This window comes from Onychostoma macrolepis, chromosome 22 (genome assembly GCF_012432095.1).
Source record: "Onychostoma macrolepis isolate SWU-2019 chromosome 22, ASM1243209v1, whole genome shotgun sequence".
Classification (NCBI taxonomy): domain Eukaryota; kingdom Metazoa; phylum Chordata; class Actinopteri; order Cypriniformes; family Cyprinidae; genus Onychostoma; species Onychostoma macrolepis.
In genome coordinates, this window is record NC_081176.1 from 17,124,382 (window position 1) to 17,151,701 (window position 27,320).

General features: G+C 35.6%; 1 protein-coding gene across 4 annotated transcripts in view; it reads right to left on the bottom strand.

The window, feature by feature from the left end:
* Positions 1-27,320, bottom strand: part of lrp1ba (low density lipoprotein receptor-related protein 1Ba) — a 306,580-nt gene that overhangs the window by 122,061 nt on the left and 157,199 nt on the right. For all 4 annotated transcript variants that reach the window (XM_058759880.1, XM_058759883.1, XM_058759882.1 and 1 more), the window contains 10 exons: positions 23,433-23,573; positions 21,725-21,850; positions 21,470-21,601; positions 18,690-18,824; positions 18,445-18,574; positions 15,655-15,781; positions 15,364-15,515; positions 14,962-15,086; positions 13,909-14,280; positions 7,036-7,225 (listed from right to left, as the gene is read on the bottom strand). In XM_058759880.1, the coding sequence (XP_058615863.1) occupies positions 7,036-7,225; positions 13,909-14,280; positions 14,962-15,086; positions 15,364-15,515; positions 15,655-15,781; positions 18,445-18,574; positions 18,690-18,824; positions 21,470-21,601; positions 21,725-21,850; positions 23,433-23,573 (1,630 nt within the window). The remainder of the gene's footprint in view (positions 1-7,035; positions 7,226-13,908; positions 14,281-14,961; positions 15,087-15,363; positions 15,516-15,654; positions 15,782-18,444; positions 18,575-18,689; positions 18,825-21,469; positions 21,602-21,724; positions 21,851-23,432; positions 23,574-27,320) is intronic.

The window sequence follows — 27,320 nt, forward strand, 5'->3', positions numbered from 1 at the left end:
TAAGAATAACAAAAATATAGGGTTAAAAACCTTTTATGAGTGACAAAAATGAATACCTTTTGTTGTGGATGTCAAAAATTGTGTGTTCAATCTAACTGTGTGGTATTTGGACGCAAATTCATCTATATGCTAGTCAGATTAGCAGATGCTAATTCCAAAATCATGAACAAAACTACAATTTCACTTGTAAAACGTGTGATTTGTGTTGACAACAAAATGCTTTTACAAGTATTAGCAATTCAGCAACTTATAGTAATATTAATATATTACTTTATACTTTAATACACACATTTTAGTTCACTTTTGAATGGCTTGCGCTCTATATTGACTGTAAAACATAGTTGAGAACCACTGCGCTAGGTGACACTAAAATCAGAGGATCAAACAAAAAGGCAATCATGAACAGTTCAGCAGGCCAGCAATTTGCCAATGTAGAAAAATAATAAATAAATGCATAAAAGTGAAACTTAAGTAATGTTTTCTAATTTGAAAATGAAAGGAATTGCTGACAGAGATCAAGAGATGCAAACGTGTTTGGAGATTAATGCCGCGAATCTCTGTAGCACAGGTCACTCTGCTTTAAATTTGAATATTTATGAAGCTCATAACTCACTGATGTAAAATTAATACTCTGTATGTGGTCTGGCGCCTAATTACTCCAAAATAATTAGAGGATCCCTCCCTTAATTGACCTTTTGGAAAGACAGCCATCAAAACAAATTTATCAACAAGGGTTATTTTGAGGTGAGGTGGAATGCAGAAACTTTTGGCATTGCAGACAGATGGATTTATTTTACAGTAATGAAAAGTACATATTTTGTCCCTTGCAAGATATAATATAATAAAGTATCAAATTTTATAAAAAAAAATTTAAATCACCAAGTATAAATTTAATTGCACAAGCAATCAGTTTTGAAAATGACATTTATGAAAAACATATGAATAAATATATAAAATGAGTGAATTTTTAATATATAATTTCACTAATTAATATATAACCAATTGCCAACCAGCTCCATTTTGGCAAAAAATGTGTATCTGTACTAATATATATATATATATATATATATATATATATATATATATATATATATATATATGTATGTATGTATGTACATACAGGTGCATCTCAATAAATTAAGAATGTTGTGGAAAAGTTAATTAATTTCAGTAATTCAACTCAAATTGTGAAACTCGTGTATTAAATAAATTCAATGCACACAGACTGAAGTAGTTTAAGTCTTTGGTTCTTTTAATTGTGATGATTTTGGCTCACATTTAACAAAAACCCACCAATTCACTATCTCAACAAATTAGAATACTTCATAAAACCAATAAAAAAAAAAAAACATTTTTAGTGAATTGTTGGCCTTCTGGAAAGTATGTTCATTTACTGTATATGTACTCAGTACTTGGTAGGGGCTCCTTTTGCTTTAATTACTGCCTCAATTCGGCGTGGCATGGAGGTGATCAGTTTGTGGCACTGCTGAGGTGGTATGGAAGCCCAGGTTTCTTTGACAGTGGCCTTCAGCTCATCTGCATTTTTTGGTCTCTTGTTTCTCATTTTCCTCTTGACAATACCCCATAGATTCTCTGTGGGGTTCAGGTCTGGTGAGTTTGCTGGCCAGTCAAGCACAGTAACACCATGGTCATTTAACCAACTTTTGGCAGTGTGGGCAGGTGCCATATCCTGCTGGAAAATGAAATCAGCATCTTTAAAAAGCTGGTCAGCAGAAGGAAGCATGAAGTGCTCCAAAATTTCTTGGTAAACGGGTGCAGTGACTTTGGTTTTCAAAAAACACAATGGACCAACACCAGCAGATGACATTGCACCCCAAATCATCACAGACTGTGGAAACTTAACACTAGACTTCAAGCAACTTGGGCTATGAGCTTCTCCACCCTTCCTCCAGACTCTAGGACCTTGGTTTACAAATGAAATACAAAACTTGCTCTCATCTGAAAAGAGGACTTTGGACCACTGGGCAACAGTCCAGTTCTTCTTCTCCTTAGCCCAGGTAAGACGCCTCTGATGTTGTCTGTGGTTCAGGAGTGGCTTAACAAGAGGAATACGACAACTGTAGCCAAATTCCTTGACACGTCTGTGCAGTGTTGGGCAAGCTACTTGGAAAACGCAGTGAGCTAAGCTAACAGTTACTCTTCTTTAAATTAAGCTTAACTACACTAAAGCTACAGCCCTGGGAAATGTAGCAAGCTAAGTTACAGCAACATGGCAAATGTAGTTTACTACATCCAAGCTATTTACTTTTTTTTTTTTCATTTCTATTGAACCAACATCATACCAAGTCAATGCTCTCTCAGTGATCAATAAAACTGTCAGTCAAGCAGATAGACAGGCATAATAGTTCAGTTTAACTGTTTATTCAACAGCTGTTCCAAACCAATTTGGCAACATAATCAGTATCAAATACAGGGCCGGATTGACCTCAAATTGTGACATAGGCAAAATACATTTTTGCTGTCGGCCGGAAACCTCCAATTGGTAGTTGGTATTGTGGCTTTATTGTATACAGATACATTTATATAAATGGTAACACTTCACAATAAGGTTCAGTAGTTAAGATTAGTTAACTAGTATAGTTAACATGAACTAAGAATGAACAATACTTCTGCAGCATTTATCTTAATGTTAATTTCAACAAAACAAAAGTTGTTTGTTAACATTTGTTAATGCACTGTGAACTAACATGAACTACCAATGAACGACTGTATTTTCATTAACTAACATTAAAGATTAATAAATACTGTAACAAATGTATTTTAATGAAATCGTATTAGATAGTGTTACCATATAGATGTTTAGGCCTACAGATAGGCTATGTTTATTTGCATCGTTGCATGTGTCATTAGATATTAATATAAACATTTCACCAAAATCAAGTTCAAATACGAGGCTTTTGACCAGCGAATGTTTTTTTTTTTTCAATTTTATTTCATTTTTTTTTTCTGACTCGTGTCCCGTTTTCCCGTTTTCTGTCATTATGTGGGCGTTCAGTTTTTTTCTTTTATTTGGCCAAAGTATCATATTATGAAAGGTTCAGTGCTTCGCAGCTATTTGGCTGTGACTTGACAACAAATGCTAGAGAAACTCTTCTCCGCTCCTCAAAAACAAAAAAAAACAAACAGACAAAAAAAAAAACACATTAGCCTTTATAAATAGTGTTTTTTGAGTAAAGAAACCGCTGTACTTATTCAATCAATAATTCTTTATTTACCTTCAGACTGCAAACAAGCTGAGATGCTCCAAACTGCGCGCCGCACTTCATTGACGAAAGAGGCGGGAGGAATAAAGAGGTTTGACTGACAGTTTGAGGAGCCAATGGCGTTACGAGCTTTAGTGTCTGTGGCGTCACTTACTGATCCAGGATCAGTGATCCGTAGCTGTTATATTTCTGACTTGAGCTTGAGTTTCAGAATGTTTTCTTTGGAAAATGTAACGTTAACTTTTGTTGACGCTACCGCGCTACTTGATCAAAAAAAAGAGCTTAACTACCGAAAAGCTATTTGATTCAGAAAGCAGTGCCACGCTACTGAGAAATGTAGTTAAACTAGTAGCGTCACTACTTGTATCGACGCTACTGCCCATCACTGCGTCTGTGTGTGGTGGCTCTTGATGCCTTGACCCCAGCCTCAGTCCATTCCTTGTGAAGTTCACCCAAATTCTTGAATCGATTTTGCTTGACAATCCTCATAAGGCTGCGGTTCTCTCGGGTTGGTTGTGCATCTTTTTCTTCCACACTTTTTCCTTCCACTCAACTTTCTGTTAACATGCTTGGATACAGCACTCTGTGAACAGCCAGCTTCTTTGGCAATGAATGTTTGTGGCTTACCCTCCTTGTGAAGGGTGTCAATGATTGTCTTCTGGACAACTGTCAGATCAGCAGTCTTCCCCATGATTGTGTAGCCTAGTGAACCAAACTGAGAGACCATTTTGAAGGCTCAGGAAACCTTTGCAGGTGTTTTGAGTTGATTAGCTGATTGGCATGTCACCATATTCTAATTTGTTGAGATAGTGAATTGGTGGGTTTTTGTTAAATGTGAGCCAAAATCATCACAATTAAAAGAACCAAAGACTTAAACTACTTCAGTCTGTGTGCATTGAATTTATTTAATACACGAGTTTCACAATTTGAGTTGAATTACTGAAATAAATGAACTTTTCCACGACATTCTAATTTATTGAGATGCACCTGTATGTATGTATGTATGTGTGTGTATATATATATATATATATATATATATATATATATATATATATACACATATACATATACATATATACACACACATACACATAATTAACATTATTTATTAATATACATATATATATATATGTGTATGTATACAGTGGGGAAAAAAAGTATTTAGTCAGCCACCAATTGTGCAAGTTCTCCCACTTAAAAAGATGAGAGAGGCCTGTAATTTTCATCATAGGTATACCTCAACTATGAGAGACAAAATGAGGGGGAAAAAATCCAGAAAATCACATTGTAGGATTTTTAAAGAATTAATTGGTAAATTCCTCGGTAAAATAAGTATTTGGTCACCTACAAACAAGCAAGATTTCTGGCTCTCACAGACCTGTAACTTCTTCTTTAAGAGGCTCCTCTGTCCTCCACTCGTTACCTGTATTAATGGCATCTGTTTGAACTTGTTATCAGTATAAAAGACACCTGTCCACAACCTCAAACAGTCCAACTCCAAACTCCACCATGGCCAAGACCAAAGAGCTGTCAAAGGACACCAGAAACAAAACTGTAGACCTGCACCAGGCTGGGAAGACTGAATCTGCAATAGGTAAGCAGCTTGGTGTGAAGAAATCAACTGTGGGAGCAATTATTAGAAAATGGAAGACATACAAGACCACTGATAATCTCCCTCGATCTGGGGCTTCACGCAAGATCTCACCCCTAGTGAATGACCTGCAGAGAGCTGGGACCAAAGTAACAAAGGCTACCATCAGTAACACACTGCGCCGCCAGGGACTCAAATCCCGCAGTGCCAGACGTGTCCCCCTGCTTAAGCCAGTACATGTCCGGGCCCGTCTGAAGTTTGCTAGAGAGCATTTGGATGATCCAGAAGAGGATTGGGAGAATCAGATGAAACCAAAATAGAACTTTTTGGTAAAAACTCAACTTGTCGTGTTTGGAGGAGAAAGAATGCTGAGTTGCATCCAAAGAACACCATACCTACTGTGAAGCATGGGGGTGGAAACATCATGCTTTGGGGCTGTTTTTCTGCAAAGGGACCAGGACGACTGATCCGTGTAAACGAAAGAATGAATGGGGCCATGTATCGTGAGATTTTGAGTGAAAACCTCCTTCCATCAGCAAGGGCATTGAAGATGAAACGTGGCTGGGTCTTTCAGCATGACAATGATCCCAAACACACCGCCTGGCAACGAAGGAGTGGCTTCGTGAAGCATTTCAAGGTCCTGGAGTGGCCTAGCCAGTCTCAGATCTCAACCCCATTGAAAATCTTTGGAGGAGTTGAAAGTCCGTGTTGCCCAGCGACAGCCCCAAAACATTACTGCTCTAGAGGAGATCTGCATGGAGGAATGGGCCAAAATACCAGCAACAGTGTGTGAAAACCTTGTGAAGACTTACAGAAAACGTTTGACCTCTGTCATTGCCATATAACAAAATATTGAAATGAAATTTTGTTATTGACCAAATACTTATTTTCCACCATAATTTGCAAATAAATTCTTTAAAAATCCTACAATGTGATTTTCTGGATTTTTTTCTCATTTTGTCTCTCATAGTTGAGGTATACCTATGATGAAAATTACAGGCCTCTCTCATCATTTTAAGTGGGAGAACTTGCACAATTGGTGGCTGACTAAATACTTTTTTGCCCCACTGTGTATGCCCCAAATATAAAACGACCCTGATTATAAGACGACCCCCCGTTTTCCAGATGTACCTTTTGGAAAAAGGCTATTTGAAAACCAAATCTTGTTTTGTTTTTTTCTCTCTCTGTAAAACAGATTTTTTCTTAAATTATTTTCATATTGCATATTTTAATACATGCTTATTTTAATTTTTGTTTTGAAAGTATGGTAAATACTGGTAACATGTACCAACAATGACATTGAAAAATATACACTTTTTGATATACCATAAAAATAACAGGTAGCCCATCTGAATTATATAACATTCAGGCTATCCATCTCATAGTAGCCTACCAAAATTGTATTAACAGTAGAAGTGAAATCTTATTGTAGTCTTCAAATCTGGGTACTGTTATGTTTTAAAATCACTTACAGAGGAAGTTTGGTCCCATCAGGCTAACATGACTAGTCACGACTAGTGCCGCTGTAAGCTTTTCTTTTTCTTTTGTTTTCACTCACGATCTTTACAACACACATTACATTACATATTTCATGGCACACTCGTTTTAAGCGTGTTTGGCGCCAGCTATTGTTGCGGCTGTATTATTGACATGTCAAAGTCTAGACCCTGAATATAAGACGACCGCATTTTTTCAGATGTATTTCCAAGAAAAAAACATTGTCTTATATTCGGTCAATACGGTATATATATATATATATATATATATATATATATATATATATATATATATATATATATACACACACACACACACACACACGCACATACACATAATAAACATTATTTATTAATATTCATATATTACAGTTCCAATTCCCAACCAGCTCTAATTCAGTAAAATGGAGTATCTGTATTAATACAAAATATAACATTTTTATAATAAATTAAAGACACATATATGTGAAATGCTAAATAAATTCAAGAAATACACAAAATAAAAGGTAATATATTAAAAATATATATTTAAAAATAAAACATTTAAATACATTTCTTTATCTGTCTGCATATTCAGTTTAATAATGCTTAAAAAAGAAAGTTATTTAAAAAAAAATCAGAAGTTATACAGATGGAAAATGTTAATAACAAAGGCTCTTTGACAATGGAAAATGAAAAATGTATTTTTAAAATGTCAAAGATGAACTTAAAACTCTAGACTTACTTCTGACATTCGTCCAGAGTGAGGACGTGTGGGTGGTCCTCCTCAGACAGGGAGACCACCGTGTCTCGGTTGAAGGCGTTTGGTCTGGTCTGGTCGATGCTGTGGCGGGTGATGGTGGCTGTGGTGGAGCTCGTCCAGTACAGGACGTCCCATCCTCGGTGGTACGCCAGTCCCTCCACAGAACCAACATCTAGAGAAGGAGACACAACGTCAATGCCAATCGCTCAAGTACTCTCAAATAACATACAGACAGTGACCAACTACACACACTTTAAACACACTGAAATAAAGCACAAATGCTTTTATCTAGATGTTTCAAACCTTCTATCAATAATATAAGATATAAAAAGCATTGAAGCCCACAAATGCAAGCAGTTGATCTGAAGGCCATAAAACTGGATGGCAGGCAAACACCTCCACAGGTTCTTTCACGAGTGATTCAAAAAGAAGAAAAAGCAGACAGATGGTCGATGTGAAAAACAGCTAGGTGTCAGAAAAGGTCAAGATGTGTTGTGCAAATCTACGTCAATACTAAATCGAAACCTTTAAAAAAGAAAAATACAGCTTTTAGCTCTTAAAAACACTGCACTTTGTGAAGGACTGCTTGATATAATCACTTTTAATTACACATAAAACTGTATTTTAATATTACAATATAATTTTAGCTCCATGTTAAAATAAAAATAAAACAAAACTAGAAGCAAAAACAGAATGAAAAATAAAAAGTTGAAACTTTACAAATTGGCAAATAAAAAGACATTAAAATGGTTTTCCAGATGAAAAATAAAAATGTTACATTTACATTGAAAAATTAAACAAATAAAACAAATAAATAAATATTTAAAATAGTTTATTTAATTTAAGAATATAAATTCAATTAAATGTAACAATAAAATGCAAAATAATCAATTAAATACTATTTCATATAATATAATATAATATAACAGCACTTTAGTTCCATGTTAACATTTAAAAAAAAGAAAATATTTAAAAAAATAAGATAACCGTGACAAGTAATATTTAGAGAATAAAACACTTCTCAGAATATTGTATTTTTTATATATATAATTTACAGTATATTCACACAATAGTATGCCTAATTTATTCTTGTAATAAAACAACTTTATTCTCCAAAAATAGTTTTAATAATAATAATATTTTAATGAGGCACTAAACTACCATTGTCTAATATTTTTAATAATGTATATTTTAATTGATTTAATGAAATATATATATGAAGAGTTCAGATGCAAAAGCCTCTAAGTGCCATTTGAAATTGTCTTATAAATTAAGCATTTTCTCAGGCTCCTATGTGAAGGTTCAGTAATTTTGCTTTAATGCCAATGAATAGGTTATTTTCTTTGCCATTGAAGTGAAATAACAGAACATAAACATAGGAGTCTGAGAAAAATGCTAATTTTAGAAGAAAATTTCAGATGGCACTTAGAGGCTTTTGCATCTGAACTCATATATATATATATATATATATATATATATATATATTTTAACGGTCGTCAAAAGCATATCCTATATGCAACCATATCATCTACGACTCGACAAAGTTCAGCGCATTTTAATAACCTGCTTGGGCCTTTTTGTGAAAAACAAAATCATGCACTGATCAAACGATTATTCAGTCTTTTTGATGTTACAATTGCATAATGCATGGGAGAAAAACATTTTTTGAGTTTATCACACCGCAACCTGAGCAGCATGTTTTAAGAAGCCCTGCAGAAATACCTCACTTTTTTTGGGATGTGGTTCCTCAGCCTCAAAACCCCAATAGAGCCTGACAGGGAAAGTGAGTGGCACTGAATAGGACATACAGGCTCTGCTAGATTACTTGCAGTGAACATACAAGGACTTAATAAGCGTAAAGCAGGACGCCGACTGCGCAGGAAGAGGACAATACGACACCGGCCTTTCAGAACCAGTGCAGTAAATTATTTAGACTATTTGCCATTGACTGTATAAGAAAGACAAATCTCAAATATAGTCAAGTGTATATCATATCTGTTTCTCCAAGACAGCAAAGAGATGCAATGAGCAAGAGCAAACTGACACTTAAATCTCCTGTCCTGCTCTTCTAAAGAAAAAAAAAAAAGAAAAAAAAAAAAAAAAAAACCTGTGTAATCTCACGTTTCCTCTGAAGCTCCACAAGAGAGCTCAACAAACTTTGTTTCAAAGTGTTTTCAGATTTGTTAACGTCTGCAATCCATCATGTGTCGCAAACACTGCAAGTCAACGTAAATTGCCTTTTGCAACCCATTTAATATCTGTACTGTCAAGTTTTAAGAGTAAAACAGATATTTCATGGGCAGAGTTCAATATTAGTCATCAAGAACTGACTGGAATAGTAAAAAGTAAGCATTAGCAATCAATCAATCAATCAATAAAAGAATGAATAAATAAATAAATAAATATATACATTTCTATTTCTAAGTATTTTTAATATTTCTTTTACAAACACTTTATTTTATTTATTTGATGTCCTTTTAATTTTGTTAAAGATTTAGTAACAAGTTTTAGTGCTTCACTTTATATATATATATATATATGGCCATGGGTGAGTGTGTGTGTTTGTGTTTAAGGTTTTGGTTTACTTAGTTTTACTTATTTTATTAGTCCAACTTTAAACAAAAATGTTAAATCTTATTTTGTTTATACAGTATATCATTGTCTAAATATACAAGTTAAACATACTTTTTTTGCAATTCACAATAAAATTATGATTGTTTTAATAAAATTAATACATGTTAAAGTTTTGGCCAATAAAATTGAGTACATTATTTTTATGTTATGGTTGATATTGATATATTAAAAAAAATAAATAAATAAATAAAAAAATGAAGATGGCAGATTCTACAAAATGGATATTAATTTTCAGATTTGTTAAAGATTACAATTAACAACGGTATTAAATTACTTTTTTTAGAAGATTGAATAGAAAGTTCTGTCATGAAACTCTATGGTGCAGGCCGATAGGTTCTAACTGAATCTGATATAATTACATCATCATTCACATGGCACAGCTGATTGGTTACTTTTTACAACAGCAGCCAATGTGCTTGCTGCTCAACATTCAAATACTTGGCTAGTGCTTGCTGTAGCAGTTGCAGTGTGCTTCAGAAACCCTCCACCTCCCCAAGCTCCACCTGTATAGATCTATACGGGATAATTCATGTATGCTATATGGGGGTTACTTCATATGTTATATGTGCAGCAGCAGTTTTTCTAACATCCTCACAGCAGCATGTCTGTGGATGTATTGGCAAAAGCAAGTCTCGGTAGAGTATCAGATCTATTTCGCCAAGCCCAAACACATTAACATTTCCCTGTATACTACCACGCTAAACTCTCCGATAGATTTCATTACAGAACTTTGAGCGTTAAATGACAGCAATGGAATTCTAAAATGCAAAAACCAGGGGAAATATGTATCCAAAAATAAATATACAATTTTGATCTAAATAAATAAATACATAGGCCTACTAAAGCCAATATGATACCAACATAACATGCATCGATAGAAAAATTGTTCACAACAAGACCAGGAACAAGTGCTAAGAAAATAATCTTGACTTTAAACAGCAATAACCTGGTATTTGTTTAGCAGAGGTTATCAAGAACACGGCTCCTGATGAAAATGTCTGGTTTTAAGAATGAAGATGACATGACATTTCCACTTCGGGCTCCGACGAGAGTTACGCAAGAAGGCCGAGGTCTGCGTGTTGCCTTGGAAACGTCTTCTGTACGATATATTATGAGTGTGTCAAGCGATCACATCCTGCCTGCAATCTATCACCGTCCTCCGGCTAACAAAGACAGATTTCCCCCGACGGAGACGCAGTGTTGGCACCGCTGTCTCTCGCTCTTTCTCTAAAGGCCTGAAGGCTGATCATGTGCTGTCGAACTCCTCTGGCATAGTTCACACTCGCTGTCTGTCTGACGTCTTCCCTCTGCATGTCTCTCTCTCCAAGCCAATACTCTCGCAGTAGCTCTCTTTCACCCCTGACCCACAATTGATTTTCCTCACACATGGATAAAAAGCCTTCAGGGCTCAATGTCTTGCGCGCTTGTGGAGTCTTGACTAAGTAAAACCTTTAATTCTTTCTAATATTCTCTCACAGATTCCCATTGAATTACAATGGCCTCTCTCTTCATTCATAAACCAGACATGTCTCTAATAAATGACTAATTACACTTTGGTGTTGTTCGTTTTTTTTGTATCTTCACACTGATTAGCCTTTTTGTAGCTTAGTAACATGTCTAAAAATAAAAATAGGTGTGAATAGAGCAAAAATGAAGTGTCATTTAAAGGAACCGTTCATCCAGAAGTAAAAAAAAAAAAAAAACACATTAATGTGGAACACGAAACACAAAAGATTACATTTTCTATAAAATATTAATATGTCAAGTCTTCTGAAGTTATATGATGAAAAACTTTAAATTTACGTCATTATTCACTAAATTTGGCACATTCATAAGAGAAGCAGAGATGCCAGAATCAAGAGTGAATCTTTCAAGTCAGAGCTTTTCAATTAATTTGTTTGTCTGAATGATTCATTAATTGAGTTTAATCTACTGGCTCAATCTTCATGTTCTTCCAAATTTTGACAACATTTGTTATGCATCTTGATATTTTGACTCAAGAATGATTGGCTCAATCGCTTAAAGTTGAGATTTAGATCAATTAATCATTCAGACAGATTGATCCATTCAAACCACTTACAACTTACAAACTTACAAGAATGATTCGCTCATAATTCTGGCATCTCTAATGTTCTGAATGATGTCTGAAACATTTGTATTACTATCAAGGAAACATTCACCCCAAAAAAAAAAAAAATAGAGAAAAAAAAAAATCACAATGCTTTTGCCAAACGCAAAAGATGGAGGAAAAAAAAAAATCCAAATATACATGTAAAGTATATACAAAATATTATATACTTTTTATTTATTCATAAATAATTATAAATAAATACATTTATTTATTTTTTTATATTTTTTTTAAACAAATGAACACAAAAGGAATCATATGTAAGATACCACCATAAAAATATGAAGACAATAATGCAAAAACTGCAACCTTCCTACAAAATCTTGAGATTGTCGCAAATCAAGTTCTTTCAAAGAAAATTACCCAAATTTTGTATTGCCAGCAAAATTATTGTGATAAGTATTTACCAGTCCCACTGGGAGGGAAGGAAAGAAAGAAGGAAGGAGGGAAGGAGGGAGGGAATGGATGAATGAATGAATGAAGTACAAGTTTTTGTTTTTTTTGGAAACTCCAGTTCCAATTCATTGGTATTGCATGGAAATGAGCAACTATGTCATTAATTAAAATGTATTATTTTGTGTTGCACGGAAGTAGTAAGTAGAACAGGTTTTGAAACAACAAAATGAGTCTGACAAAATGATATAATATTCATTTTTAGGTTAAAAAACCCTTTAAAACTTAAAAAAAAGTAATCAACAGCTTGTAAGAACAAACATGCTGCAATTTAAGTGTAAAATAGCCTTGAGGCTCTGTTGCAAGCACAGGAAGAGGCAGGCAGGTTGCTCGTATGACAGTTTTGACAGTCGTATACATGAAGCACGAGAAAGATTAGGTGTGATTCCTCTGTCTGTGAAAGTTCATGCTGACTGAACAGGTTGAGCTCTTGTCAATAAAAAAAAGATTTGGAAGCGCGGTTAACAGCGTGACAAAAACAAAGTCTTTAATCACCAGCACTGGTGAAAACTATAGAGGTCTGAGTAAAAGTCACCGAGCCAAGCAACTGTCTGGTCTTGAACTGGCTTTGATTTGGAGAAGCTGCAATATATATGTCAGATTTGAACCACCCTGTCAACAAAAGCACAGTTATAGCTGCCAGATGAAATGTACAAAAACATTTCCGAGTCAGTTCACTTTAAACTCAACATTTAAAAACTAACATAGTCACAAATCAGCTAAAAAGTCACGTCAACTAAAGAGCTTCCAGTCATTCCCTCACCTCTATCAGCCCTCAAACAAGAGTACGTACAGACAAGCTGTTTATCAGCCCAACGCCAAGATACATGCCTGCAATATATCAGCATAAATCCATGACAAAGGATAAAGCTTAGCGTCTAGGGTCAGGTATAACAATCTGAGTGCCTGCCACGGCCTCGTTTGACAAATATCACAATTCCTCTCAGGCAAGCTATCGTTCAGTACGGCAGCTGCGAACTGACAGCTCTGCAGGTTAATGGCATACTGATTAAATGAGACGTGTGTTAATGTTGACAAGGTTAGGGCCTGATAAATCACAAGAGGTATGAATTTCAATGCCGGCTACTGGGCTGCTGCTTTATCAGAGTAATTGGCTGTACCCTGTATGGATAATTTATTTACATTTTACCACAGTTAATTGGCCGTGATGCTGCTACAAATATGAGCTGCATTGCAAATAAAGCAAATAAATGTGTTACGAAAGTACCTTGGACAGACAATATCAGGCTGAACGATATGGAAAATGGTCTAAAGGTTTTGACAAATCCATACAACCAATGTCCAATTAATTCAAATAGTCCTTACAGATATAATGTAAGCTATAAACATTAAGGATGTCTGAAAGGCTTTGTAAAATCATTCATCAGCATTATTCGGAAGGTATCAGCCTTCTAAACAACATTTAAGTTACACTGGACATTGTCATTTCATCTTTACTTCATCCAATATGGGCTTTTAAAGACACTGAATGTCTGAGAAAACATAGCAGACTTGAGCATGAATTCATGAAAGGGTTCTCAAAGCAACTGACAAAATGACAAAAAAAAAAAAAATTATTTCCAACAAAAAAATGCGACTAACAATATAGGCAAAACAATTAATTAGACACAATTACTTACTCTCGGCAATGACGTGTCGTCCTGTCCAGTCGTCATTGATGACTTGTATATTCCCATAATGAACATCGCTAAAGAAAATCCGATTGGTTCCGTGCGCTTTCTGACGATGATCAAAGGCCAAAGATATAACGTTTTTAAAATAATTCGGGTTCTCGTATGCCCTTATTGGTGAGTTGAGGTTATTCTCATCCGATAGATGAATACTCCTCAAAACGGTCCTCTCGGAGTACAGCAGGTAACCCTCGTATCTGTTGCACTTGAGTCCATCCTGAGCAAGATATCCATGGGCGCATGCACAAGTTTTCTGGTTATTCCCCAAGTAAAAACAAAGTTGCTGGCATCCTCCGTTCGCTCTGCTGCAAGCGTTCGTTCCTGGGTAAGTCAGAAAATCAGAGATCAGACTCCCTACAAAGTAGGATGTCAAACTCAGAGTTTAGCTTCAATATCAATTTAACATATGTGAAGTAGCTAATCAAGTGCTTCGGGATTACTAGAAATCTCCAGGCAGGTGTTTTGGAGCTAAACTCTGCAGGGCATTGGCCTTTTGACACATGTGGTCTAAACAAATTATATCACCTAATAATGGCTTTGAGACAATAGTTTCAGCATGCAAACAAAATTCAAGTGTAATTTGAAAGGTTCCAATGTTTGGTTGAACTATTCCCTTCCTGTAAAGCTCAAAAAACAAGAACTTTCTCTGACGTTTACTGCTATGACAGCAAGTCTAATTGATCTCTTTTTCCATATGGTGTCCATCACCAGGTGTTCGTTAATCAGCAGGAGTATCCAATCCTGCTCCTGGAGGGCAACCTTTCTTTTAAGTTACGCTCTAGTGCTCATTAATCACCTCTGAACCAGCTAATCGAGGTCTTCAGGGTTACTAGAAACCTCCAGGTATGTGTGTTGGAGCAGATTGGAGCTAAATTCTGCGAAAAGGTGGTCTTCCAGAAGCGGGATTGGACACCCCTGCTTTATTTAGGATAGAACTTGTCCTTGTGTGCACTGGTGCAATGTTCAAAGAACAGGAAAACTGCCATTAAGTGAAACCTCAACCTTTCTCCCGATCCTGGTTAAAGACCTTCACATCTTTCAGACTGACGCCCAAGCCACTCCTGATGGTCACTACGTCCACGGCGTCTTTCTTGGAAGCACGGCGGATGGATCCGTTGGCGTAAGCTCTACCGTCATGGGGGCACAAGACCGAAAGTTTGACACTTGCTAATCAATGGCCCTCGACTAATTAAAACCAAAGAACTCATTAAAATACAGTACACAGCTGGTCTAACAGAAGGTGAGGTAACCCATCCTTGGTATGACATTGAACCACGGGAGATTCTGAAATAATCAAAAGTGTCTTTTTGCACTAGGCATTGCGACCTTGTAGGGAAAATGGGACAGTATCTGCTTTCTTGGGCCATTATTTGAGACTGTACCATTTATGGAAAAATAAATTACCTGTCAGACCAGAAGAGGTAAGCCCCAAAGACTGCTATGGAAAACATATCCACCCCACTCGATGAGAACACAATCTCCCTCTGCTCACCCCGCTCAAGGTTGATTCTTTCGATCTTGTTGTTGCGGGCATCACACCAGTATAATTTATTTTCCTACAACGCAGTTGGAAGACAAACATCTGTTATATTAAGAATGAAGGGATATATGATCTGGCTGCCCTAAAGCTGCAAGATAAGCCATGAAATCGACATGGACTGCTGCCTGCAGACTAAGCATGTAGGGGAGGCAGACCTGGTAGTCTATGGAGATGCCGTTGGGCCTTGCTAGTCCACTGCTAACGAGCACGGATTGCTCTGAACCATCAAGACGAGACCTGGAGATGGTAGGACTCTGGCCCCACTCCGTCCAGAAGAGAAACCTGCATGAATTCAAAGGCGAGTATGATTATGAGTATGAGTAGTCTTCCTAAAAATTCTAACCTTTCCACAGTTTAAAATCCAAGATTTATGTTCAGTTACAGTGAAAATAAGTACAATGCTAACAGGGTTACAGTTTGTTTGTGCTAATGCTGTGTTCAGGTCCTCATGGGAAGTTCCGAAATTCTAATTAGGGTGTGTTTTTCCTCTCCTCTACAATTCACAGTCTATTTCTAAGTGGAATCGGGTAGTACACTGTCAAAAAAAGGGGTTACAACAACCTGTAAGGGTACAACAGCTGGTCACTGAGGCAGTACCCTTGAAGGCACAACTCTGTAACTTATCTCCCCCTAAAAGGTGAATTAGGGCCTTAGAGTAGTAATACGTACCAATAAGGTTCAACTATGACCCTTTTAAGGGTAAACATGTTGGGGAATAAAAGTAAAAAAGTGAAAGTGACGTGACATATGGCCAAGTATGGTTACCTATACTCGGAATTCGTGCTCTGCAATTAACCCATCCAAAGTGCACACACACACCGTGAACACACACCCGGAGCAGTGGGCAGCCATTTATGCTGCGGCACCTGGGGAGCAGTTGGGGGTTCGGTGCCTTGCTCAAGAGCAGCTCAGTCATGGTATTGAGGGTGGAGACACCTACAATTCCTGCCGAACCTGAGACTCGAACTCGCGAGCTTTAGGTTATGAGTCCGACTCTCTAACCATTAGGCCATGACTTCCCCAGTCGTAATAACTGGCTACATGTAACGGTGTTACATAATTTAATTACAAAATAAATGTAAATGTAATCTGTTATAGTTACTGAGAAAAAAATATGTTATTAAGTTACAGTTACTTATGAAAATGTTAACGATTACAAAGGTCAGACAGTATTCAGTGTTGAGTACTATTGTAAGAATAACCCTGCCTGGTTTAAATGTTTGTTAAATTACTTAATAAAGTAATTGAAATAGTTACACTACTTATTACAATTTAAATAGGGTAACTTGTAATCTGTAATCTATTACGTTTCCAAAGTAACCTTCCCAACACTGAGGGTAAATAAGGTAAAAAGACATCCCTTTAAAGGGGTGGTTGACTGTTTTTTTTCTAGGCTTGATTGTGTTTATGGGGTGCAGTCTAACATGTGTTCATGCTTAGTTTTTCGAAAAACGCATTATTTTTCACATAATTTACCTTTATTCCACACCTCTCTGTCCCTTCTCTGATAAACGCCCAGATTATTTCCTGGTTTTATGAAGCCCCTCCCTCAGAAATCCGTGATGGGTTCTGATTGGTTTGCTGGCAAAGTGTGTTGTGATTCGCTAAACCACCTCTACTGCGTGTCTGAATGTTCCACCCCCCGCCTCAGCGGCATGTGCTACAATTGTATTGTAAACAATGGCGTCATCTATACTGCTTATCAATTTGAGCCTGAATGAGACGCAGAGGATATTAGTGAAGAGGATCGCGCAGAACCTGTTCAAGCACGGCTTTTAATGGTATGTGTTTTTTTTGTTGTTGTTGTTGGTTCATACTTTTAGATACGCTGTTATTTGTAAGTGCTACTGCTTCTGTTAGCTTTTAATATACGGTTTTATCCTGATTTAAGCTTTAATACAGCACGGCAACCGCACGCATGTATAACGCTTCTTATAGCTATGTGAAAATAAGTGTATAATTGGAACAGTTTGTTGGAGCTGATCTGACGATCTGAATGAGAGATCTTGTGCAGAGCAGGGCGACGTGAGTAACAGTATTAAGAACCGCTGCTTTAAAACATATGATTTTGAAACTTGTGAATCCATTAGAATCATTAGAAGACAGAATCACGATTCATATATGAATAGAGTTTTACGTGCACACCTAGTTTTCTATTCCTCTTCTCTAAAGCAGCGCAGCATGGCCTCGCCTCCTTTGCTGCATGTTCTCGGGAGCGGGGTTTATCTGGGGACCCGGGAAGTAACTCGTTGTAGTCCCTTACCAGTCGTAGGCATTAAACTGCCAGAATTTTAAAAGACGATGTCTCCATTTGCATTGAACGTTCAGCTTCTTAACTTTGCAGATATTGTTTATGCTCAAACAGCAACATTACACACTAACTAACGTTAAAAAAGTGAAATCGCAATCAACCACCCCTTTAAGAGTACTGTCCCAGTGACAAACTGATGTACCCTTAAAGGGACAATTTTTGCATATTCAAGTGTAAATGAGACAAAATGTAGAACAGGATTTGATTTCCATCAGGGACTGAGTGGATCATTAAAATGGTCTCTCGCATTTGAAGGGTAGAAGTCGAAAATTGAGTCTTTTTGTAACACCAGTGAAAAAAATAACAGCTTAATGTTTATGTTCAACTTTTACAGTACAAAGCTGGAGATAATGAGATAACTCATTACAAACATGAGGTCAAGATTATGATGGCCCTCTCAAATTAGAATACATGCAATGGAAATTATAAGGCCTTTAAGGAGGACGTACATCTGCAGTTAACAAGCTTTAAGGTGCTAATTGCACATGCTAACTGCTCTCTAGATGATCATAGGTCATTCATTTAAATGCTGTTGCAACACTTGGGTGAAACTGAAGCTTAGAATTAGAAGAAAAAAATAAAAATAAACCAGAGGGTATTTTCAGAATAGAAAAATAAAAAGGCAGATACATACCCCTTCATTGGGTGCACAGCAATGGCTCTGGGTTGATCAAGACCGTCAGATATCACCACGGCACGGAACATGCCATTCAGTCGAGCGACCTCAATGAGATTTAAGCCATGGTCCGTCCAGTAAATATTACCTTAGGATGCAAAGCAACAAAGACCCTGAACCAACAGAGAAACAATAAGCCTGACAACTTCAATTTGGAAACACAGAAATGCTAAAAAAAAAAAAAAAAAAAGAAACATTCACACCTGCAATCCAGTCCACTGCTAGTCCTTCAACACGTCCAAGACCACTCGTGACAATATCCTCTCTCCAGGTCTGATCTCGACTGGATCTAGATATTCTGTTGGAGCCCATGTCTGTCCAGTACAATGTATCATTTCCTAAGATATGCAATTAGAAAATTATAAAGTGAGGCTAGACTAGTTAGCACCTGCTGTAAAACTGATTAACTACCTTATTATGAGGGCAAAAGTATCTTTATTTAGGGTTGTACAAGATCTGTAGCTTATTAGTCATTGCCTATCATATTTTAGTTTATTAATGTATTAACTGATATTGTACACTTAATTGTGCATACTAATTTCCCAAATTTTTGCATATAGATTACTGTTGCTGTCAACTTACCAATAACATATTTTCAATCTTTAATGAATTGTACTACAGTGTCATTTTAGTATCACTGAGATACGTTTTTTTAATATAATTTTTTATAGTATTTTGATATTGTATTAATAGTTTATTCATTTCAGTTTTAATTTTATTTTAGTATTATATCACGTTATACTATGTGACTTATTTTAGTATCATTGAGATACTTTAAAGTTTTTGATAATTTGAATTAATTTTATTTGTATATTATCTGTTTCATATTTATTTTAGTTAAGGTTTTTGTAATTTTGTTGCATTTTTGGCTTTTAGATTTTATACATTTTTATTTCAGTTTTAGTTATTTTGGTACATCAAGATAAATGAAAAAGAGAAATGTTGTTTTGTATATATAACATTTATTTTATTTCAAGCAACAATCTTGCTTCAATCTAAACAATCTATATATAATTGTTTTTTATGGTTTTAGTCCATTTTAACAGTCCTGCTAAATAAAACTGCTTTGGCAGTTTGCTAAAATAAAATTAGTTTAAGATCTCTATATTACATTTCATTTCACTGAACTTTTTTTTTTTAAGTAACTTTTTTTTTCATGTTTTAATTAACTATAGTAACACTGATACATTTTAATTTAAAAAAGCGAGCAACAATTATTTCTTTAAAAAAAATGCTCTTAAAAGCATAAAATGATTTTAATTTTTTGCCTTTTACATTAAAGCAGCTAAGAACTGTATGCATTCTTGTGCTGATGGCCAATTTTGAATAAACAAGGCATTCAAAAAATGATTTTTTGAGGAGCCACATGCCAAGCTCTACCTACAAAAATGAATCTGTTTCTGCTGGCCAAAATGTCTTTGCCCTTTTGCTCTCATTCAAACCTGCCTTTTCTCCAAAACAATAGAGGCTAAAAAGGCCCAAAGTACTCGTGATTGTCCTGGCTCCCATGGTCTGTCCCTTTCAAAAATGCTTTTCACAAAAATTGCTTTGACTTGGCTGCACGACATTATCCGTAGCTTCATGCATCACCAGCTCCTCGCCTACTCAAAAATGTACATTATATCCCTTTTGACAAAAACTCCAATAAAGCCCATTCACATCGTTATGAGGCATCGGCTCATCTGTCCAGTTAATCTGTTTCGATTATCTTCCATCTGTCATAACCGCATATCTCGCATCCCTTCACCTCATCTCGCAATGAAAAAAATAAATAAAAAATATAGACATTAAATGCAATGCCAATATTTGCTTTATCATGCAAATGCAGAGCTGCAAACTATGTGTCGCTGATGCAAAGACTGGCATTTCTGTCTCAGTGTGGAGACAGCTGTCCAATTACTGCACTATATGAATCTGTCCCAAACACTGGCAGATACCCTGCAAATCAATGTTTTCCTCATGTCAAGGGGTGATATGTTGTTGTACACATGGCATGGCGATGCCTAATTGCTTTGGTTTCTAAATACACAACTAAGAAAAATAACAGCTCATTTCAGAAGAATCAAAAATGTCTACCTAATTGTAGTCAGTAGAACAAAATATTATATTTTCCCCACCTTTTTTACACAGTTAACACACTAAACTTGAAAGCAAATTTTAACCATTATAGTTGTGATGTTACATCCAAACTACCATAATTTATGAACTTTGGCCACTACCTTTTCAATACGACTGTCCTCTTTACGCTATTAACCTCTTTTTTTTTTTTGTTTGTTTATTGGTTTTGTATTGTTTTTAATTATGACAACATAAATGTAATTTGTTATATAAATAATACTAAAATATAACATGTATATTACAGCAAAAAAGTATTAACATAAACTTTCCTTAATGATTTAATAATTAATGTAAATGAAATAAATCTGGTGTAAAATAAAATATAATTCTTAGATGAAAAACAAAATCAGAAATGCTGCCTCGGTAACTAGTTGAATTAAATATGTCTAAATTGAAGTAAAACAAAAAGTACTAAAGCTAAAACCGAAATATTGCAAACTAAAAAATAGATAATTACTACAACAAACTTCAATTTAAATGGAAACTGCAAACAAAAATAAAAGTTATTTCGGAAAATGAATAAACACTATAGCAGTGTATAAATAATATTAAAATAATTTATGTCCTTAAAAAGTATTAAAATGCTTGATTTAAAATTCATGTAAATGAAGAAAAGTTCAAATAAAATATAAACATTAGCTGAAAAATGAAAATAAGAAACGTTGCCTTGGCAGCTAACTAAAACAGTACAAAACTGAAATACAAATAAATATCAAAAATTATTAATAATGTCTAAAGTGCATAAAATTGCTAAAACTGAAATACGTTTTCATTTGTGATTTAACAACTCATAACTCATAATTCATAACATAAAATAATAAATAAGAATAATTTTCTTTTATATTCAAAGGAAAAGTGCACTTACCGGCATGATAGTCCAGTCCCACGGCGAACAGAGTGCCAGTTAGCGGCATCAAAACTTCAGAGTTATCGCTGGGATCCAGAGACAGTCCTCTTATACCTTCATTAACGGAGTACATCAGGAAAGACTGAAGACCTAGCAAAGAAAGAAATCAAACCAACCCCTTTCCAGGTCAATGCTTTTGAAAAATAATGAATACCTCCGAGATCGGAAAGGTTAATTATGTCCATATGCAGAGGTCATAACTAACAGTCGTACCTTCACAGGTGGAGCGGTCCGGACGAAGGTTGTAGCCCGTAGTACAAGAGCATGTCCGAGTTGTTTCAGAAGTGGTAAGGCAAAGCTGGGAACAACCGCCATTGTTCGGTACACAAGGATTGCGACCTACGAAGAAAATTTGAGAATTTGTGGAGACGAACAGGTGTATCTAATGCTAATCTGTCAAACTAGTTTGGTGACTAGCTTGTGTACATTCTTAAACCAATTTCAAGAACATCACAAACACAAAACGAAGTGGAGGGGGAAAAAAACGGTGGCGCTTTGACTTTGTTCCTCGGACACCTCGTCAGAAACACCCCAGTTAGCTCACTGAAGTGGCGTAATGAGACGGGCCTTCGCTCCCATGAGGTCCGTGTCAGAGAGATAAATGAGGGAGCTAATTGGTATGAGGAGATTTGAGAAGGTAGCAAAAAGATTTACCTTAAAGAGCCCCTAATTGCCAGTTTTTTTTTTTTTTTTTTTCAATCCTAATAGAGCGTTTAGAGGATCAAGCACTCCTCTGCTAATAGACCTGTCAGTGATATGAATGTCTCTCGCCATAATTCATAAAGAGGAAAGGGCTTTGACAATGTGTGGCCGTAGAAACATATCCGTTATGAAACAGAACCGCTGTCCGAGTCATATGCAACCTCACCTTGAAGAAATGACAAGGACTTTATTATTTTGAGTTTGTAATGAGTTTGAAAATTAAGGCAACATAAATGTAATTTTTTTTAATTAAAACTGTTTAAAAAATTGTCTTATTGTTATTGTTAAATAACATTAAATATAAATATTAAATGAAGAAACAAAATTATAAATGTTGTCTTCCCAACTAACTAAAATAAAATAAATGTTAAAATAATAACAGTAATAAAATACTGTAATAAAATTGTGTCACAGTGAACACGGTCATGGAAAGTCAAGAAATATCAGGGGATTTTTTTCATTAAAAGTCATTAAAATATATTTCAAATATATTTAAAAAATACTATTTCAAAAATAAAAATATTTTAAAACATAAAAATTAAAATAAAACAGAAATACTATTAAAATGCTAGATATATACTTCAAATACTTGAAAAAAATAAATAAAAATTCATTATCATGTCATGAATGGCTAGAAGTCATTCTTTAACGTGTTTTAAAAGTCAATAAAGGGAATTAAATGATAAAAAGGTGTGGAACCCTTGACATTGTCTTGTGTATATTTTTATTTGATTTTAAAATACTTATGATTAACATAACCAATAGAATGGTGGTTTATCAAATCAATTGAAGACAAAACGAAACTTTTAACTATTTTTAACTATTCTAACAATACAATTATATGCTGTTATATTTCTAATGTATTTTTAATAATATTAAATTACAATTAAGTTATTAAATATTAATATTTAATTGCCAGAAATCTCTTTTTTTTTTGAGAGTGTTATAAAAATTTGAAATGAAAAACTATTAGAAATACCATTATTCATTCCATTCATCAATTGAAACATGGTTAAGAAGTCAATGAAGGTAACTGATTGATCAAAAGGTGTGGGAACTCTTGATATTGCTTGTTCTTGTTGCTGTTTGTGAGTGAACAAATGTAAACATTTTTGCTTTAAAAAAAAAAAAAAACACATTTGATGTTAATCACTCTTTAGAAGTTGTTGTGTCTGGGTTTTATTTCAGACAAAACATTCAGGAATATGTTTCTTTTTACCTTTCTGACTGTCTTTGTCATACACTTTGATGTGGACGACGCCTGTGGTCTTATTCCGGAGAACCGTTAGGTTTTTTCCATCCCTCTTGTTAATGGTTCCCAGCTGAGCGAGAACATCATCTGCCCACCATAACTTCCCACCTAGAGAGAAAAATAATGCTTCTGAACAGCTGAAAAACACTGAATCCTCTATTTTAAATAAGTAACATTTACATGAACTTTTCTTTTTTTTCAACATCAAGATTTCAGGTAAAAATTTAAATGAAAATGAAAGAAATGAAATGTCACCATTTCATTTTAACATATATTTATGAATAACCCTTTTGACTTTATCTTAAGAAGTTATGTGCATAAATTATTTAACATTACTTTCAATATTAAACCATTAATAAATCAATGTTATTATTAATTAAATATTAATTATAACTAATAAATACATTTAAAATAAATGTATTAAATAACATTTAAATAAATATTCAACACATAATAATAAATATTAGTAGTAATAGTATTAATAATAATAAAAAAAAATGATTATTAATTTCTTAGCAATAGTTGTATGGACTGTAGTACTTCTGGGCACTTATTATATAACTTTACTGTACATACTTGTCCTCTCTGAAATTGAACCAGGGTGAAATGTGTCTTTATCCTTGCTGTATTTCTTTGCTGCGGACAGCACACTGCAAATCCGCTAAGCCCTATAGCATGTCAACTCAGCCTGGTACAACACCGAGAAAACCAACTAGAACTCACACACCGTCTGTGATTACACATCATAAAAAGGCATGCAAGTGTGCAAGTGTGCCGCAGTCTCCCAACATCCTTTTCCCCAGTGACCCGAACTGCTCACGACGAGCTACACATTCCTTTGCCCGTATTACTTGCGAGTCGTGTCTTAGATTGAAGGAGGAGACGTCCCTCGGCGTGAAACCATGCCACCGTACCTCTGTTCTACCCACCCTCTCAGCACTTATGAATCCCATAGGTGTGAGCAGCGGCATCTTAGTCCCCTGGCAGCCCTGAATGGATTACATACAGACGCCAAAAGCAAGCAGGACTATTCTTAGCGCTCGGTCTGAGCTGAAGCTATCAGCCGTTGGCAGACACAAACGCAGGGAAAATGAATTACGGTGAACAGTGTTGTTGTATACTTCACGTAGGGCACAGCAGAGGATCGTTTAGATGCTCCGTGTCGGAGAAAGTTCCTGAATGGAGTAAGGGTACAGATTTAATTTGATGCAAATGAAAACGTAGCTAGAAATGTGTCAGCTGGTAGAGCTTTTCATTTTATTCGCAATATATTTGGGGTTACATATATTAGATTGGCATTTAACAAATGTTGACAGATAAAATGCAGTGTAAATGAACAAATTATACTTAGACTGTACTTTTTTTATTATTGGGGAAATATATGGAGTACATACAGGTGCTGGTCATATAATTAGAATATCATCAAAAAGTTGATTTATTTCACTAATTCCATTCAAAAAGTTAAACTTGTATATTATATTCATTCATTACACACAGACTGATATATTTCAAATGTTTATTTCTTTTAATTTTGATGATTAGAGCTTACAGCTCATGAAAGTCAAAAATCAGTATCTCAAAATATTAGAATATTACTTAAGACCAATACAAAGAAAGGATTTTTAGAAATCTTGGCCAACTGAAAAGTATGAAAATGAAAAGTATGAGCATGTACAGCACTCAATACTTAGTTGGGGCTCCTTTTGCCTGAATTACTGCAGCAATGCGGTGTGGCATGGAGTCGATCAGTCTGTGGCACTGCTCAGGTGTTATGAGAGCCCAGGTTGCTCTGATAGTGGCCTTCAGTTCATCTGCATTGTTGGGTCTGGTGTCTCTCATCTTCCTCTTGACAATACCCCACAGATTCTCTATGGGGTTCAGGTCAGGCGAGTTTGCTGGCCAATCAAGCACAGTAACACTATGGTCATTGAACCAGTACCTCCCGTTTGGTACCTTTGGCAGGTGCCAAGTCCAGCTGGAAAATGAAATCAGCATCTCCATAAAGCTTGTCAACAGAAGGAAGCATGAAGTGCTCTAAAATTTCCTGGTAGATGGCTGCGTTGACTGTGGACTTCAGAAAACACAGTGGACCAACACCAGCAGATGACATGGCAGCCCAAATCATCACTGACTGTGGAAACTTCACACTGGACTTCAAGCAACATGGATTCTGTGCCTCTCCACTCTTCCTCCAGACTCTGGGACCTTGATTACCAAATGAAATGTAAAATTTACTTTCATCTGAAAAGAGGACTTTGGACCACTGAGCAACAGTCCAGTTCTTTTTCTCCACAGCCCAGGTAAGATGCTTCTGACGTTGTCTCTGGTTCAAAAGTGGCTTGGTAGCCCTTTTCCTGAAGACGTCTGAGCATGGTGACTCTTGATGCACTGACTCCAGCTTCAGTTCTCTCCTTGTGAAGCTCTCCCAAGTGTTTGAATCGGCTTTGCTTGACTGTATTCTCAAGCTTGCGGTCATCCCTGTTGCTTGTGCACCTTTTCCTACCCAAATTCTTCCTTCCAGTCAACTTTGCATTTAATATGCTTTGATACAGCACTCTGTAAACAGCCACACCTTTCAGTACTGACCCTCTGTGACTTACCCTCTTTGTGGAGGGCGTCAGTGTTCGTCTTCTGGATCATTGCCAAGTTAGCAGTCTTCTCCATTAATGTGGTTTCAAAGAACAAGAGATACCCAGAATTTATACTGTAGGGATGGTCATTTATTCAAACTCAAATGTAAATATTCTAATATTTTGAGATACTGATTTTTGACTTTCATGAGCTGTAAGCTCTAATTATCAAAATTAAAAGAAATAAACATTTTAAATATATCAGTCTGTGTGTAATGAATGAATATAATATACAAGTTTCACTTTTTGAATGGAATTAGTGAAATAAATCAACTTTTTGATGATATTCTAATTATATGACCAGCACCTCTATAAGCTTAATAGAGTCAAATCAGAAGTTCCTCCGAATTTTCCTTATGCAAACAAAACTCTAACCAAAAAAACAAAAATTATTCTTTCTGCAGTTATTAACTATATATACATATTTATACATACATATGTACACACCTGCAAATACAATAAACTTAATCCTATACATGTGCATGCCATCTAAGTGTACACTGTACATGCAGACATATGCACATATTTTCTAACATACAGAAACTCCTAAAACAAACAAAACAACTCTCCACCCACCCGCCCAGCCATTGACCTACCCACCCAACCACCCACCCACTCTTACACTGTCTGCCTGATACGCACCACATAAGGAGGAATACTAAAGAAAAACCTGGAGTGGAATGGATCTTAGATCCAACTCAAATTAGTTCAACATCCCTCTCTTCCAAGTCTCCTCTGCCTTCTTCCCCTAAATACCTTATATAGGGTTCCCAAGTTTTAGAAAACTGTTGTCTCTTATTCCTTAGACAGAGCCGTATACGCTCCAAATGTAGTGTATTTGTAAGTTTGTCAAGCCACAGCTGAAAAGGAGGTGGCAGTTTATTTTTCCAGAATGTTAAAATAAGCTTTTTGGCCGTTAAAAGTCCGTAGGAAAGAAATCGTTGTTGAGACTTGGACAGACAGAGCTCATGCCTTGAAACACCAAACGCGATTAAAAACTTATTCGGTTCAATATGTCTCCCAGTGATTTCAGAGATGACACTGAAAATCTTGCACCAAAAGCTTTGAAGACTGGGACATACTGTAAAGCATAACTGTGAAGCAGGGTCGCATCAGCTGTCCTGCATTTGTCGCATTTTGGAGAGAAATATTCTAGATCATTTCATTTTAAAGTAGTGTAGCCTATGCAAGATTTTGAACTGGATGAGGTAGTGTCTGGAGTCTA